At 46.2% G+C, this 18,434-nt stretch overlaps 1 protein-coding gene across 1 annotated transcript in view; it reads left to right on the top strand.

Annotated features, from left to right (window-relative positions):
• LOC120018906 (teneurin-4-like) overlaps positions 1–18,434 on the top strand; it is a gene marked incomplete at its 5' end in the record, with an annotated part of 135,502 nt that overhangs the window by 34,203 nt on the left and 82,865 nt on the right. Inside the window, one exon of the mRNA XM_038962126.1 lies at positions 5,522–5,694. Within this exon, the coding sequence (XP_038818054.1) occupies positions 5,522–5,694 (173 nt within the window). The remainder of the gene's footprint in view (positions 1–5,521; positions 5,695–18,434) is intronic.

The following is an 18,434-nucleotide window of genomic DNA, read 5'->3' on the forward strand; positions in this document are numbered from 1 at the left end:
CACTGTTATGTAGAGAGGACTGTCTATCCTACCACTGTTATGTAGAGAGGACTGTCGATCCTACCACTGGTATGTAGAGAGGACTGTCGATCCTACCACTGTTATGTAGAGAGGACTGTCTAGCCTACCACTGTTATGTAGAGAGGACTGTCTAGCCTACCACTGTTATGTAGAGAGGACTGTCTAGCCTACCACTGTTATGTAGAGAGGACTGTCTAGCTTACCACTGTTATGTAGAGACGACTGTCTAGCCTACCACTGTTATGTAGAGAGGACTGTCTATCCTACCACTGTTATGTAGAGAGGACTGTCTATCCTACCACTGTTATGTAGAGAGGACTGTCTAGCCTACCACTGTTATGTAGAGAGGACTGTCTAGCCTACCACTGTTATGTAGAGAGGACTGTCTATCCTACCACTGTTATGTAGAGAGGACTGTCTAGCCTACCACTGTTATGTAGAGAGGACTGTCGATCCTACCACTGTTATGTAGAGAGGACTGTCTAGCCTACCACTGTTATGTAGAGAGGACTGTCTATCCTACCACTGTTATGTAGAGAGGACTGTCTAGCCTACCACTGTTATGTAGAGAGGACTGTCGATCCTACCACTGTTATGTAGAGAGGACTGTCTAGCCTACCACTGTTATGTAGAGAGGACTGTCTAGCCTACCACTGTTATGTAGAGAGGACTGTCTAGCCTACCACTGTTATGTAGAGAGGACTGTCTAGCCTACCACTGTTATGTAGAGAGGACTGTCGATCCTACCACTGTTATGTAGAGAGGACTGTCTAGCCTACCACTGTTATGTAGAGAGGACTGTCTAGCCTACCACTGTTATGTAGAGAGGACTGTCTAGCCTACCACTGTTATGTAGAGAGGACTGTCTAGCCTACCACTGTTATGTAGAGAGGACTGTCTATCCTACCACTGTTATGTAGAGAGGACTGTCTAGCCTACCACTGTTATGTAGAGAGGACTGTCGATCCTACCACTGTTATGTAGAGAGGACTGTCTAGCCTACCACTGTTATGTAGAGAGGACTGTCTAGCCTACCACTGTTATGTAGAGAGGACTGTCTAGCCTACCACTGTTATGTAGAGAGGACTGTCTATCCTACCACTGTTATGTAGAGAGGACTGTCTAGCCTACCACTGTTATGTAGAGAGGACTGTCTAGCCTACCACTGTTATGTAGAGAGGACTGTCCAGCCTACCACTGTTATGTAGAGAGGACTGTCTATCCTACCACTGTTATGTAGAGAGGACTGTCTAGCCTACCACTGTTATGTAGAGAGGACTGTCGATCCTACCACTGTTATGTAGAGAGGACTGTCTAGTCTACCACTGTTATGTAGAGAGGACTGTCTATCCTACCACTGTTATGTAGAGAGGACTGTCTAGCCTACCACTGTTATGTAGAGAGGACTGTCGATCCTACCACTGTTATGTAGAGAGGACTGTCTAGCCTACCACTGTTATGTAGAGAGGACTGTCTAGCCTACCACTGTTATGTAGAGAGGACTGTCGATCCTACCACTGTTATGTAGAGAGGACTGTCTAGCCTACCACTGTTATGTAGAGAGGACTGTCGATCCTACCACTGTTATGTAGAGAGGACTGTCTAGCCTACCACTGTTATGTAGAGAGGACTGTCTAGCCTACCACTGTTATGTAAAGAGGACTGCCTAGCCTACCACTGTTATGCTAGGTAAAGCCCCGCCTTATCTCAGCTTACTGGTCACCATAGCAGCACCCACCCATAGCACGTTATATTTCACTGGTCATCCCCAAAGCCTATTCACCCTTTGGCCGCCTTTCCTTCCAGTTCTCTGCTGCCAATGACTGGAACGAATTGCTAAGGACTATTCTATTCTACCCTCCTCCTGTCTGACCTGCCTTACTAAGGACTATTCTATTATACCCTCCTCCTGTCTGACCTGCCTTACTAAGGACTATTCTATTATACTGTCTGACCTGCCTTACTAAGGGCTATTCTATTATACTGTCTGACCTGCCTTACTAAGGGCTATTCTATTATACTGTCTGACCTGCCTTACTAAGGGCTATTCTATTATACTGTCTGACCTGCCTTACTAAGGGCTAGTCTATTATACCCTCCTCCTGTCTGACCTGCCTTACTAAGGACTATTCTATTATACTGTCTGACCTGCCTTACTAAGGGCTATTCTATTATACTGTCTGACCTGCCTTACTAAGGGCTATTCTATTATACTGTCTGACCTGCCTTACTAAGGGCTATTCTATTATACTGTCTGACCTGCCTTACTAAGGACTATTCTATTCTACTGTCTGACCTGCCTTACTAAGGACTATTCTATTCTACCGTCCTCCTGTCTGACCTGCCTTACTAAGGACAATTCTATTCTACCGTCCTCCTGTCTGACCTGCCTTACTAAGGACTATTCTATTCTACCGTCCTCCTGTCTGACCTGCCTTACTAAGGACTATTCTATTCTACTGTCTGACCTGCCTTACTAAGGACTATTCTATTCTACTGCCTGACCTGCCTTACTAAGGACTATTCTATTATACCGTCCTCCTGTCTGACCTGCCTTACTAAGGACTATTCTATTATACCGTCCTCCTGTCTGACCTGCCTTACTAAGGACTATTCTATTCTACTGTCTGACCTGCCTTACTAAGGACTATTCTATTATACCGTCCTCCTGTCTGACCTGCCTTACTAAGGACTATTCTATTCTACTGTCTGACCTGCCTTACTAAGGACTATTCTATTCTACTGTCTGACCTGCCTTACTAAGGACTATTCTATTCTACTGTCTGACCTGCCTTAGTAAGGACTATTCTATTCTACCGTCCTCCTGTCTGACCTGCCTTACTAAGGACTATTCTATTCTACTGTCTGACCTGCCTTACTAAGGACTATTCTATTCTACTGTCTGACCTGCCTTACTAAGGACTATTCTATTCTACCCTCCTCCTGTCTGACCTGCCTTACTAAGGACTATTCTATTCTCCTGTCTGACCTGCCTTACTAAGGACTATTCTATTATCCTGTCTGACCTGCTTTACTAAGGACTATTCTATTCTACTGTCTGACCTGCCTTACTAAGGACTATTCTATTCTACCCTCCTCCTGTCTGACCTGCCTTACTAAGGACTATTCTATTATACCCTCCTGTCTGACCTGCTTTACTAAGGGCTATTCTATTCTACCGTCCTCCTGTCTGACCTGCCTTACTAAGGACTATTCTATTATACCGTCCTCCTGTCTGACCTGCCTTACTAAGGACTATTCTATTCTACTGTCTGGCCTGCCTTACTAAGGACTATTCTATTCTCCTGTCTGACCTGCCTTACTAAGGACTATTCTATTCTACTGTCTGACCTGTCTGACCTGACTTACTAAGGACTATTCTATTCTACCCTCCTCCTGTCTGACCTGCCTTAGTAAGGACTATTCTTTTCTACCGTCCTCCTGTCTGACCTGCATTACTAAGGACTATTCTATTCTACTGTCTGACCTGCCTTACTAAGGACTATTCTATTCTACTGTCTGACCTGCCTTACTAAGGACTATTCTATTCTACTGTCTGACCTGCCTTACTAAGGGCTATTCTATTCTACTGTCTGACCTGCCTTACTAAGGACTATTCTATTCTACTGTCTGACCTGCCTTACTAAGGACTATTCTATTCTACCATCCTCCTGTCTGACCTGCCTTACTAAGGACTATTCTATTCTACTGTCTGACCTGCCTTACTAAGGACTATTCTATTATACCGTCCTCCTGTCTGACCTGCCTTACTAAGGACTATTCTATTCTACCGTCCTCCTGTCTGACCTGCCTTACTAAGGACTATTCTATTCTACTGTCTGACCTGCCTTACTAAGGGCTATTCTATTCTACTGTCTGACCTGCCTTACTAAGGACTATTCTATTCTACCCTCCTCCTGTCTGACCTGCCTTACTAAGGACTATTCTATTCTACTGTCTGACCTGCCTTACTAAGGACTATTCTATTCTACTGTCTGACCTGCCTTACTAAGGACTATTCTATTCTACCCTCCTCCTGTCTGACCTGCCTTACTAAGGACTATTCTATTCTACTGTCTGACCTGCCTTAGTAAGGACTATTCTATTCTACCGTCCTCCTGTCTGACCTGCCTTACTAAGGACTATTCTATTCTACTGTCTGACCTGCCTTACTAAGGACTATTCTATTCTACTGTCTGACCTGCCTTACTAAGGACTATTCTATTCTACTGTCTGACCTGCCTTACTAAGGGCTATTCTATTCTACTGTCTGACCTGCCTTACTAAGGACTATTCTATTCTACTGTCTGACCTGCCTTACTAAGGACTATTCTATTCTACCCTCCTCCTGTCTGACCTACCTTACTAAGGACTATTCTATTCTCCTGTCTGACCTGCCTTACTAAGGACTATTCTATTCTCCTGTCTGACCTGCTTTACTAAGGACTATTCTATTCTACTGTCTGACCTGTCTTACTAAGGACTATTCTATTCTACCCTCCTCCTGTCTGACCTGCCTTACTAAGGACTATTCTATTATACCCTCCTCCTGTCTGACCTGCTTTACTAAGGGCTATTCTATTCTACCGTCCTCCTGTCTGACCTGCCTTACTAAGGACTATTCTATTCTACTGTCCTCCTGTCTGACCTGCCTTACTAAGGACTATTCTATTCTACTGTCTGACCTGCCTTACTAAGGACTATTCTATTATACCGTCCTCCTGTCTGACCTGCCTTACTAAGGACTATTCTATTATACTGTCTGACCTGCCTTACTAAGGGCTATTCTATTCTACTGTCCTCCTGTCTGACCTGCCTTACTAAGGACTATTCTATTCTACTGTCTGACCTGCCTTACTAAGGACTATTCTATTCTACTGTCTGGCCTGCCTTACTAAGGACTATTCTATTCTACCGTCTGACCTGCCTTACTCAGGACTATTCTATTCTCCTGTCTGACCTGCCTTACTAAGGACTATTCTATTCTACTGTCTGACCTGTCTGACCTGCCTTACTAAGGACTATTCTATTCTACCCTCCTCCTGTCTGACCTGTCTTACTAAGGGCTATTCTATTCTACCCTCTTCCTGTCTGACCTGCCTTACTAAGGACTATTCTATTCTACTGTCTGACCTGCCTTACTAAGGACTATTCTATTCTACTGTCTGACCTGCCTTACTAAGGACTATTCTATTCTACCGTCTGACCTGCCTTACTAAGGACTATTCTATTCTACTGTCTGACCTGCCTTACTAAGGACTATTCTATTCTACCCTCCTCCTGTCTGACCTGCCTTACTAAGGGCTATTCTATTCTACCCTCCTCCTGTCTGACCTGCCTTACTAAGGACTATTCTATTCTACTGTCTGACCTGCCTTACTAAGGGCTATTCTATTCTACTGTCTGACCTGCCTTACTAAGGACTATTCTATTATACCCTCCTCCTGTCTGACCGGCCTTACTAAGGACTGTTCTATTCTCCTGTCTCTTCTGTCCTCAGGTATGACAGCTATGGCCGTCTGACCAACGTGACCTACCCTACTGGCCGGGTTAGCAGCTACCGTACAGACACAGACAGCTCCGTCAGGGTGCAGGCAGAGGGCTCCAGCAAGGAAGACATCACCATCACCACCAACCTGTCTGCCTCGGGAACCTTCTACATGCTGATGCAGGGTGAGTTAGCTCTTCTGTTCAATCAGCTGTATTGGAATGGAATGAAACGTTGTACTGAAGAGAAAGGGGGTCGGCCATAAGAGTTTACAGTCACAGTTTACTGTGAGAGGGAAAAACATTGGAGGAGTATCCTGTACTTCTCTCCATCAACATGTTTCAATGATAGTCATTTGTCTTAATAGTTTTTAGTTATTTGTTTTGTTAACAGAATAGTCCTTTATACACAGCTAGAGTTACGGTATTACATGTCCTATCCATGTGACCAAAAGTAGGAAATAACTTAGACTAAAGCCTAGACTGCACTATTTCTTTACTTTGATAATAGTGATGATGATGATGGTGATGTCTTCTTCACTACAGGTTGATAATAGTGATGATGATGATGGTGATGATGTCTTCTTCAGTACAGGTTGATAATAGTGATGATGATGATGATGGTGATGTCTTCTTCAGTACAGGTTGATAATAGTGATGATGATGATGGTGATGATGTCTTCTTCAGTACAGGTTGATAATAGTGATGATGATGATGATGGTGATGTCTTCTTCAGTACAGGTTGATAATAGTGATGATGATGATGGTGATGATATCTTCTTCACTACAGGTTGATAATAGTGATGATGATGATGGTGATGATATCTTCTTCACTACAGGTTGATAATAGTGATGGTGATGATGATGGGGATGTCTTCCTCAGTACAGGTTGATTTAGGATCCTGTTGTTGATGTATCATTATGTTTAGATCAGGGATGGACATCTGCCGGCCCACCTTTTATAGGCCCACAGATAAATGTCCCAGCCTTCAGGATCTCAGCCTGGTGTCTAAGCCTGGTGTCTCAGCTTAGTGTCTCATCCTGGTGTCTCAGCCTGGTGTCTCAGCTTAGTGTCTCATCCTGGTGTCTCAGCCTGGTGTCTCAGCTTAGTGTCTCAGCCTGGTGTCTCAGCCTGGTGTCTCAGCCTGGTGTCTCAGCTTAGTGTCTCAGCCTGGTGTCTCAGCCTGGTGTCTCAGCCTGGTGTCTCAGCTTAGTGTCTCATCCTGGTGTCTCAGCTTAGTGTCTCATCCTGGTGTCTCAGCCTGGTGTCTCAGCCTGGTGTCTCAGCTTAGTGTCTCATCCTGGTGTCTCAGCCTGGTGTCTCAGCTTAGTGTCTCATCCTGTTGTCTCAGCCTGGTGTCTCAGCTTAGTGTCTCATCCTGGTGTCTCAGCCTGGTGTCTCAGCTTAGTGTCTCATCCTGGTGTCTCAGCCTGGTGTCTCAGCCTGGTGTCTCAGCCTGGTGTCTCAGCCTGGTGTCTCAGCTTAGTGTCTCATCCTGGTGTCTCAGCTTAGTGTCTCATCCTGGTGTCTCAGCCTGGTGTCTCAGCTTGGTGTCTCAGCCTGGTGTCTCAGCCTGGTGTCTCAGTCTGGTGTCTCAGCCTGGTGTCTCAGCCTGGTGTCTCAGCTTAGTGTCTCATCCTGGTGTCTCAGCTTAGTGTCTCATCCTGGTGTCTCAGCCTGGTATCTCAGCCTGGTGTGTCATCCTGGTGTCTCAGCCTGGTGTCTCAGCCTGGTGTCTCAGCCTGGTGTCTCATCCTGGTGTCTCAGCCTGGTGTCTCAGCCTGGTGTCTCAGCCTGGTGTCTCATCCTGGTGTCTCAGCCTGGTGTCTCAGCCTGGTGTCTCATCCTGGTGTCTCAGCCTGGTGTCTCAGCCTGGTGTCTCAGCCTGGTGTCTCAGCCTGGTGTCTCAGCTTAGTGTCTCATCCTGGTGTCTCAGCTTAGTGTCTCAGCCTGGTGTCTCAGCCTGGTGTCTCAGCCTGGTGTCTCAGCCTGGTGTCTCAGCCTGGTGTCTCAGCCTGGTGTCTCATCCTGGTGTCTCATCCTGGTGTCTCAGCCTGGTGTCTCATCCTGGTGTCTCATCCTGGTGTCTCAGCCTGGTGTCTCAGCCTGGTGTCTCAGCCTGGTGTCTCAGCCTGGTGTCTCATCCTGGTGTCTCAGCCTGGTGTCTCAGCCTGGTGTCTCAGCCTGGTGTCTCAGCTTAGTGTCTCATCCTGGTGTCTCAGCTTAGTGTCTCAGCCTGGTGTCTCAGCCTGGTGTCTCATCCTGGTGTCTCAGCCTGGTGTCTCAGCCTGGTGTCTCAGCCTGGTGTCTCAGCCTGGTGTCTCATCCTGGTGTCTCAGCCTGGTGTCTCAGCCTGGTGTCTCAGCCTGGTGTCTCAGCCTGGTGTCTCAGCCTGGTGTCTCAGCCTGGTGTGTTGTGGTTGTGCATCAGCAGTTTTTCTCTTGTTATGTCAGTCACTGACAGTCACTGACAGTCACTAATGTTTTAGATTGGTAGTTAGTCTAGCCAGCTATCTAAACTTGTAGTAATCTCTCCGCCCCATGGAAAAATGTGTAGAATTGTCTGAAATTAGTAATAAAATTGCTAAATATTTACCCCGCCCCATGGCAGAATGTGTAGAATTGTCTGAAATTAGTAATAAAGTGCAAAATATTTGCCCCGACCCATGGCAGAATGTGTAGAATTGTATGAAATTAGTAATAAAGTGCTAAATATTTGCCCCGACCCATGGCAGAATGTGTAGAATTGTATGAAATTAGTAATAAAGTGCTAAATATTTGCCCCGCCCCATGGCAAAATGTGTAGAATTGTATGAAATTAGTAATAAAGTGCAACATATTTGCCCCGCCCCATGGCAGAATGTGTAGAATTGTATGAAATTAGTAATAAAGTGCAACATATTTGCCCCGCCCCATGGCAAAATGTGTAGAATTGTATGAAATTAGTAATAAAGTGCAACATATTTGCCCCGCCCCATGGCAGAATGTGTAGAATTGCAGCAAACTTGCTTTAAAACTGCACCGTTGCGATGAGTTCAGTTTTTTTGCGGCCCCCACCCTCATCCAAGATCCCTGGCTCGAATAAATCAATACATTTGTTGTTCCTGCTCTCAGCTCCTATTCTGAGCGGACCTCCCACTCACACGTATGAAAGCAGCAGAAAATATAGATTTTACGTCTCCAAACTCTAGCAATAAACACAGTTTTTGTCAGCCAAAGAAGAAGAAGAAGTGAAAGCTTGTGTTTAGGAAATCCAATCAGTCAGAACTGGACAGAAGGTGTGGCTGATGTCAGGAACTCTAATGTTTAATGGGGTGTGTTCCAAACAGCACCCTAATCCCTATTGGCCCTGGGGATAAAGTAGGGATATGTGGGGGACAAGGTGTAATTTGAGATTTAACCTTGCATACTGTGGCGTTTTAATGTCGTACTTTGCGCCTGACCAACGGGCGTATTGATTACCGATTGATAGCTTTGAACTCTCCAGCCCCGTTTCACGTTCTAAGAGACTGTAAAGATTTTTCCACCGCTAATGTTTGATTTAAAAAAAATACTCTGCCACACACACACACACACACACACACGCACACGCACACGCACACACACACATACACACGCACACACACTCGATACCATCGCTCCCAGAGAGTGCTGTGTTAAAGAAGAGACGCCAACCCCATGTTCGCTGCGTGGTCATCAACCACTGTGTTTCTTTTTTGTTGTTGTAATTTGAACCCCCATTTTCTCCACAATTTCGTGATATCCAATTGCGATCCAGTTTCGATCTTGTCTCATGGCTGCAACTCCCCGACGGGCTCAGGAGAGGCGAAGGTCGAGTCATCCGTCCTCTGAAACATGACCCGCCAAGCCGCGCTTCTTAAGACCCGCTTAAACCCGGAACCCAGCTGCACCAATGTATCGGAGAAACACAGATATGCATCTGTAGTGGTCCACACTCCTCTCAGATCTCTACTGTCTGTTGTTGACCTCTCCTCACATCTCTACTGTCTGTTGTTGACCTCTCCTCACACCTCTACTGTCTGTTGTTGACCTCTCCTCACACCTCTGTTGTTGACCTCTCCTCACATCTCTACTGTCTGTTGTTGGCCTCTCCTCACATCTCTACTGTCTGTTGTTGACCTCTCCTCACATCTCTACTGTCTGTTGTTGACCTCTCCTCACACCTCTACTGTCTGTTGTTGACCTCTCCTCACACCTCTACTGTCTGTTGTTGACCTCTCCTCACATCTCTACTGTCTGTTGTTGACCTCTCCTCACATCTCTACTGTCTGTTGTTGACCTCTCCTCACATCTCTACTGTCTGTTGTTGACCTCTCCTCACATCTCTACTGTCTGTTGTTGACCTCTCCTCACACCTCTACTGTCTGTTGTTGACCTCTCCTCACATCTCTACTGTCTGTTGTTGACCTCTCCTCACACCTCTACTGTCTGTTGTTGACCTCTCCTCACACCTCTACTGTCTGTTGTTGACCTCTCCTCACACCTCTACTGTCTGTTGTTGACCTCTCCTCACACCTCTGTTGTAGGCCTCTCCTCACAGCTCTACTGTCTGTTGTTGACCTCTCCTCACAGCTCTACTGTCTGTTGTTGACCTCTCCTCACATCTCTACTGTCTGTTGTTGACCTCTCCTCACATCTCTACTGTCTGTTGTTGACCTCTCCTCACATCTCTACTGTCTGTTGTTGACCTCTCCTCACACCTCTACTGTCTGTTGTTGACCTCTCCTCACATCTCTACTGTCTGTTGTTGACCTCTCCTCACATCTCTACTGTATGTTGTTGACCTCTCCTCACATCTCTACTGTCTGTTGTTGACCTCTCCTCACATCTCTGTTGTTGGCCTCTCCTCACATCTCTGTTGTTGACCTCTCCTCACATCTCTACTGTCTGTTGTTGACCTCTCCTCACATCTCTACTGTCTGTTGTTGACCTCTCCTCACATCTCTACTGTCTGTTGTTGACCTCTCCTCACATCTCTACTGTCTGTTGTTGACCTCTCCTCACATCTCTACTGTCTGTTGTTGACCTCTCCTCACACCTCTGTTGTTGGCCTCTCCTCACATCTCTACTGTCTGTTGTTGACCTCTCCTCACATCTCTACTGTCTGTTGTTGACCTCTCCTCACATCTCTACTGTCTGTTGTTGACCTCTCCTCACATCTCTGTTGTTGACCTCTCCTCACAGCTCTACTGTCTGTTGTTGACCTCTCCTCACATCTCTACTGTCTGTTGTTGACCTCTCCTCACATCTCTACTGTCTGTTGTTGACCTCTCCTCACACCTCTACTGTCTGTTGTTGACCTCTCCTCACATCTCTACTGTCTGTTGTTGACCTCTCCTCACATCTCTACTGTCTGTTGTTGACCTCTCCTCACATCTCTACTGTCTGTTGTTGACCTCTCCTCACATCTCTACTGTCTGTTGTTGACCTCTCCTCACATCTCTACTGTCTGTTGTTGACCTCTCCTCACACCTCTACTGTCTGTTGTTGACCTCTCCTCTCACATCTCTACTGTCTGTTGTTGACCTCTCCTCACATCTCTACTGTCTGTTGTTGACCTCTCCTCACATCTCTACTGTCTGTTGTTGACCTCTCCTCACATCTCTACTGTCTGTTGTTGACCTCTCCTCACATCTCTACTGTCTGTTGTTGACCTCTCCTCACATCTCTACTGTCTGTTGTTGACCTCTCCTCACACCTCTACTGTCTGTTGTTGACCTCTCCTCACATCTCTCACATCTCTACTGTCTGTTGTTGACCTCTCCTCACATCTCTACTGTCTGTTGTTGACCTCTCCTCACATCTCTACTGTCTGTTGTTGACCTCTCCTCACACCTCTACTGTCTGTTGTTGACCTCTCCTCACATCTCTACTGTCTGTTGTTGACCTCTCCTCACATCTCTACTGTCTGTTGTTGACCTCTCCTCACATCTCTCACATCTCTACTGTCTGTTGTTGACCTCTCCTCACATCTCTACTGTCTGTTGTTGACCTCTCCTCACATCTCTACTGTCTGTTGTTGACCTCTCCTCACATCTCTACTGTCTGTTGTTGACCTCTCCTCACATCTCTACTGTCTGTTGTTGACCTCTCCTCACACCTCTGTTGTTGGCCTCTCCTCACATCTCTACTGTCTGTTGTTGACCTCTCCTCACACCTCTACTGTATGTTGTTGACCTCTCCTCACATCTCTACTGTCTGTTGTTGACCTCTCCTCACATCTCTACTGGCTGTTGTTGACCTCTCCTCACAGCTCTACTGTCTGTTGTTGACCTCTCCTCACATATCTACTGTCTGTTGTTGACCTCTCCTCACATCTCTACTGTCTGTTGTTGACCTCTCCTCACATCTCTACTGTCTGTTGTTGACCTCTCCTCACATCTCTACTGTCTGTTGTTGACCTCTCCTCACATCTCTACTGTCTGTTGTTGACCTCTCCTCACACCTCTACTGTCTGTTGTTGATCTCTCCTCACATCTCTACTGTCTGTTGTTGACCTCTCCTCACATCTCTACTGTCTGTTGTTGACCTCTCCTCACATCTCTACTGTCTGTTGTTGACCTCTCCTCACATCTCTACTGTCTGTTGTGGACCTCTCCTCACATCTCTACTGTCTGTTGTGGACCTCTCCTCACATCTCTACTGTCTGTTGTTGACCTCTCCTCACATCTCTACTGTCTGTTGTGGACCTCTCCTCACATCTCTACTGTCTGTTGTTGACCTCTCCTCACATCTCTACTGTCTGTTGTTGACCTCTCCTCACATCTCTACTGTCTGTTGTTGACCTCTCCTCACATCTCTACTGTCTGTTGTTGACCTCTCCTCACATCTCTGTTGTTGACCTCTCCTCACATCTCTACTGTCTGTTGTGGACCTCTCCTCACATCTCTACTGTCTGTTGTGGACCTCTCCTCACATCTCTACTGTCTGTTGTGGACCTCTCCTCACATCTCTACTGTCTGTTGTGGACCTCTCCTCACATCTCTACTGTCTGTTGTTGACCTCTCCTCACATCTCTACTGTCTGTTGTGGACCTCTCCTCACATCTCTACTGTCTGTTGTTGACCTCTCCTCACATCTCTACTGTCTGTTGTGGACCTCTCCTCACATCTCTACTGTCTGTTGTGGACCTCTCCTCACATCTCTACTGTCTGTTGTGGACTGGTCAGCGACGGCTTTGTTGAGATGACCTTGTGCTGGACATCTGAGAGAGGAGACAGGAGGCTTGTAGTCTTAATGAATTCACTAGTGTCCGCTTTGAAAATTGAAAACAGGGTAATCACACACAGTGCTGACTTTGTTCCTTGTTTTAGTCATCTATGTATTGTGCGGCGTGTGTGTGGTGCTTGTGGAGATGTGTGCGATCACATGTGTTAATCTGAGCCCCTCAACTGGTTTCACCCAGCCCCTCCCCAAAACAGAGTCCACAGCTAACAAGATGAGTGTGAATAAAAAGGAGGACATTTTTTGTCTTGTATTATGTTAGATTAAATCTTCCTGGCTGGCGAGGGAGGGCTCAGAACTCAGCTGTGAGTTCTATTCCGCTGTTTAGCTGTGTTTTGATTGGATTACCAATGCCAGTGTTCAACATTCCTTCCTGTAAGCCTCAGAACGGCGGCGGATTCCTGATTTCTCCAACGGAATATTCAGAGTGATGCTGTGAAGCACCTACTTCCTACAGCCTAGCTGGCAGAGTGAGTGAGTGAGTGAGTGAGTGAGTGAGTGAGTGAGTGAGTGAGTGAGTGAGTGAGTGAGTGAGTGAGTGAGTGAGTGAGTGAGTGAGTGAGTGAGTGAGTGAGTGAGTGAGTGAGACCAGACCAGACCAGACCAGACCAGACCAGACCAGACCAGACCAGACCAGACCAGAGAGTAATACATCCTCAGAGCTTCTCTTATAATATGTGTCCTAAACAGCTCCCTATTCCCTATATTGTCCCATAGGGCTCTGGTCCAAATTAGGGCGCTATACAGGGAATATGGTGCAATTTGAGCCTCAGACATTTTATTTTAATTTTACGAGGCAAGTCAGTTATGAACAAATTCTTATTTACAATGACGGCGTAGGAACAGTGGGTTAACTGCCTTGTTCAGGGGCAGACATACAGTGCCTTCGGGAAAGTATTCAGACCCATTGACTTTTTCCACATTTGGTTACGTTACAGTCTTATTCCAAAATGAATTAAATATATTTTTTCAGCAATCGACACACAATACCCCATAATGACAAAGCGAAAACAGGTTTTTAGAAATGTTTGTAATTTTATTACAAATAAAAAACAGAAATACCTTATTTACATAAGTATTCAGACCCTTTGCTATGAGACTCGAAATTGAGTTCAGGTGCATCCTGTTTCCATTGATCATCCTTGAGATGTTTCTACAACTTGATTGGAGATCACCTGTGGTAAATTCAATTGATTGTACATGATTTGGAAAGGCACACACCTGTCTATATAAGATCTCACAGTTGACAGTGCATGTCAGAGCAACAACCAAGCCATGAGGTTGAAGGAATTGTCCGTAGAGCTCCGAGACAGGATTGTGTCGAGGCACAGATCTGGGGAAGGTCACCAAAAACTGTCCGCAGCATTGAAGGTTGCCAAGACCACAGTGGCCTCCATCATTCTTAAATGGAAGAAATTTGGAACCACCAAGACTCTTCCTAGAGCTGGCTGCCCGGCCAAACTGAGCAATTGGGGGAGAAGGGCCTTGGTCAGGGAACCTGATGGTCACTCTGACAGAGCTCCAGAGTTCCTCTGTGGAGAAGGGAGAACCTTCCAGAAGGACAACCATCTCTGCAGCACTCCACCAATCAGGCCTTTATAGTAAAGTGGCCAGATGGAAGCCAATCCTCAGTAAAAGGCACATGACAGCCGCTTGGAGTTTACCAAAAGGCACCTAAAGGACTCTCAGACCATGAGAAACAAGATTCTCTGGTCTGATGAAACTAATATTGAACTCTTTGGCCTGAATGCCAAGCGTCACGTCTGGAGGAAACCTGGCACCATCTCTACGGTGAAGCATGGTGGTGGCAGCATCATGTTGTGGGGATGTTTTTCAGAGGCAGGGACTGGGAGACAAGTCAGGATCGAGGGAAAGATGAACGGAGCAAAGTACAGCGAGATCCTTGATGAAAACCTGCTCCAGAGAGCTCAGGACCTCAGACTGGGGTGAAGGTTCACCTTCCAACAGGACAACAACCCTAAGCACACAGCCAAGACAACGCAGGAGTGGCTTTGGGACAAGTCTCTGAATGTCCTTGAGTGACCCAGCCAGAGCCCGGACTTGAACACGATCAAACATCTCCGGAGAGATCTGAAAATAGCTGTGCAGCAACGCTCCCCATCCAACCTGACAGAGCTTGAGAGGATCTGCAGAGAAGAATGGGAGAAACTCCCAGATACATGTGTGCCAAGCTTGTAGCGTCATACCCAAGAAGACTCAAGGCTGTAATCACTGCCAAAGATTATTCAACAAAGTGCTGAGTAAAGGGTCTGAATATTTATGTAAATGTGATATTTCAGTTTTTATTTTTTAATAAATTAGCAAAAATGTATTGCCATTAAAGGGAATTGTGTGTAAATTGATGAGGGGAAAAAACAATTGAATCCATTTTAGAATGAGGCTGTAACGTAACAAAATGTGGAAGAAGTCAAGGAGTCTGAATACTTTCCGAATGCACTGTATATTCTTCACTAACGTCTCCTCTTAGCCTGAGTGACCTACAGAGGTGTTGTAGGAATGTACTTCCTGAGTGACCTACAGAGGTGTTGTAGGACTGTACTTCCTGAGTGACCTACAGAGGTGTTGTAGGACTGTACTTCCTGAGTGACCTACAGAGGTGTTGTAGGACTGTACTTCCTGAGTGACCTACAGAGGTGTTGTAGGACTGTACTTCCTGAGTGACCTACAGAGGTGTTGTAGGAATGTACTTCCTGATTGACCTACAGAGGTGTTGTAGGAATGTACTTACTGAGTGACCTACAGAGGTGTTGTAGGAATGTACTTCCTGATTGACCTACAGAGGTGTTGTAGGACTGTACTTCCTGAGTGACCTACAGAGGTGTTGTAGGAATGTACTTCCTGAGTGACCTACAGAGGTGTTGTAGGACTGTACTTCCTGAGTGACCTACAGAGGTGTTGTAGGAATGTACTTCCTGATTGACCTACAGAGGTGTTGTAGGAATGTACTTCCTGATTGACCTACAGAGGTGTTGTAGGAATGTACTTCCTGAGTGACCTACAGAGGTGTTGTAGGAATGTACTTCCTGAGTGACCTACAGAGGTGTTGTAGGAATGTACTTCCTGAGTGACCTACAGAGGTGTTGTAGGAATGTACTTCCTGAGTGACCTACAGAGGTGTTGTAGGAATGTACTTCCTGAGTGACCTACAGAGGTGTTGTAGGACTGTACTTCCTGAGTGACCTACAGAGGTGTTGTAGGACTGTACTTCCTGAGTGACCTACAGAGGTGTTGTAGGACTGTACGTCCTGAGTGACCTACAGAGGTGTTGTAGGACTGTACTTCCTGAGTGACCTACAGAGGTGTTGTAGGACTGTACTTCCTGAGTGACCTACAGAGGTGTTGTAGGACTGTACGTCCTGAGTGACCTACAGAGGTGTTGTAGGAATGTACTTCCTGAGTGACCTACAGAGGTGTTGTAGGACTGTACTTCCTGAGTGACCTACAGAGGTGTTGTAGGACTGTACTTCCTGATTGACCTACAGAGGTGTTGTAGGAATGTACTTCCTGAGTGACCTACAGAGGTGTTGTAGGAATGTACTTCCTGAGTGACCTACAGAGGTGTTGTAGGACTGTACTTTCTGAGTGACCTACAGAGGTGTTGTAGGACTGTACTTCCTGAGTGACCTACAGAGGTGTTGTAGGACTGTACTTCCTGAGTGACCTACAGAGGTGTTGTAGTACTGTACTTCCTGAGTGACCTACAGAGGTGTTGTAGGAATGTACTTCCTGATTGACCTACAGAGGTGTTGTAGGAATGTACTTACTGAGTGACCTACAGAGGTGTTGTAGGAATGTACTTCCTGAGTGACCTACAGAGGTGTTGTAGGACTGTACTTCCTGAGTGACCTACAGAGGTGTTGTAGGAATGTACTTCCTGAGTGACCTACAGAGGTGTTGTAGGACTGTACTTCCTGAGTGACCTACAGAGGTGTTGTAGGAATGTACTTCCTGATTGACCTACAGAGGTGTTGTAGGAATGTACTTCCTGATTGACCTACAGAGGTGTTGTAGGAATGTACTTCCTGAGTGACCTACAGAGGTGTTGTAGGAATGTACTTCCTGAGTGACCTACAGAGGTGTTGTAGGAATGTACTTCCTGAGTGACCTACAGAGGTGTTGTAGGAATGTACTTCCTGAGTGACCTACAGAGGTGTTGTAGGAATGTACTTCCTGAGTGACCTACAGAGGTGTTGTAGGACTGTACTTCCTGAGTGACCTACAGAGGTGTTGTAGGACTGTACTTCCTGAGTGACCTACAGAGGTGTTGTAGGACTGTACGTCCTGAGTGACCTACAGAGGTGTTGTAGGACTGTACTTCCTGAGTGACCTACAGAGGTGTTGTAGGACTGTACTTCCTGAGTGACCTACAGAGGTGTTGTAGGACTGTACTTCCTGAGTGACCTACAGAGGTGTTGTAGGACTGTACTTCCTGAGTGACCTACAGAGGTGTTGTAGGAATGTACTTCCTGAGTGACCTACAGAGGTGTTGTAGGACTGTACTTCCTGAGTGACCTACAGAGGTGTTGTAGGACTGTACTTCCTGAGTGACCTACAGAGGTGTTGTAGTACTGTACTTCCTGAGTGACCTACAGAGGTGTTGTAGGACTGTACTTCCTGAGTGACCTACAGAGGTGTTGTAGGACTGTACTTCCTGATTGACCTACAGAGGTGTTGTAGGAATGTACTTCCTGAGTGACCTACAGAGGTGTTGTAGGAATGTACGTCCTGAGTGACATACAGAGGTGTTGTAGGACTGTACTTCCTGAGTGACCTACAGAGGTGTTGTAGGACTGTACTTCCTGAGTGACCTACAGAGGTGTTGTAGGACTGTACTTCCTGAGTGACCTACAGAGGTGTTGTAGTACTGTACTTCCTGAGTGACCTACAGAGGTGTTGTAGGAATGTACTTCCTGATTGACCTACAGAGGTGTTGTAGGAATGTACTTCCTGATTGACCTACAGAGGTGTTGTAGGAATGTACTTCCTGAGTGACCTACAGAGGTGTTGTAGGAATGTACTTCCTGAGTGACCTACAGAGGTGTTGTAGGACTGTACTTCCTGAGTGACCTACAGAGGTGTTGTAGGAATGTACTTCCTGAGTGACCTACAGAGGTGTTATAGGACTGTACTTCCTGAGTGACCTACAGAGGTGTTGTAGGAATGTACTTCCTGATTGACCTACAGAGGTGTTGTAGGAATGTACTTCCTGATTGACCTACAGAGGTGTTGTAGGAATGTACTTCCTGAGTGACCTACAGAGGTGTTGTAGGAATGTACTTCCTGAGTGACCTACAGAGGTGTTGTAGGAATGTACTTCCTGAGTGACCTACACAGGTGTTGTAGGAATGTACTTCCTGATTGACCTACAGAGGTGTTGTAGGACTGTACTTCCTGAGTGACCTACAGAGGTGTTGTAGGACTGTACTTCCTGAGTGACCTACAGAGGTGTTGTAGTACTGTACTTCCTGAGTGACCTACAGAGGTGTTGTAGGACTGTACTTCCTGAGTGACCTACAGAGGTGTTGTAGGACTGTATGTCCTGAGTGACCTACAGAGGTGTTGTAGGACTGTACTTCCTGAGTGACCTACAGAGGTGTTGTAGGACTGTACTTCCTGAGTGACCTACAGAGGTGTTGTAGGACTGTACTTCCTGAGTGAC

This window comes from Salvelinus namaycush, chromosome 23 (assembly GCF_016432855.1).
Source record: "Salvelinus namaycush isolate Seneca chromosome 23, SaNama_1.0, whole genome shotgun sequence".
NCBI lineage: Eukaryota > Metazoa > Chordata > Actinopteri > Salmoniformes > Salmonidae > Salvelinus > Salvelinus namaycush.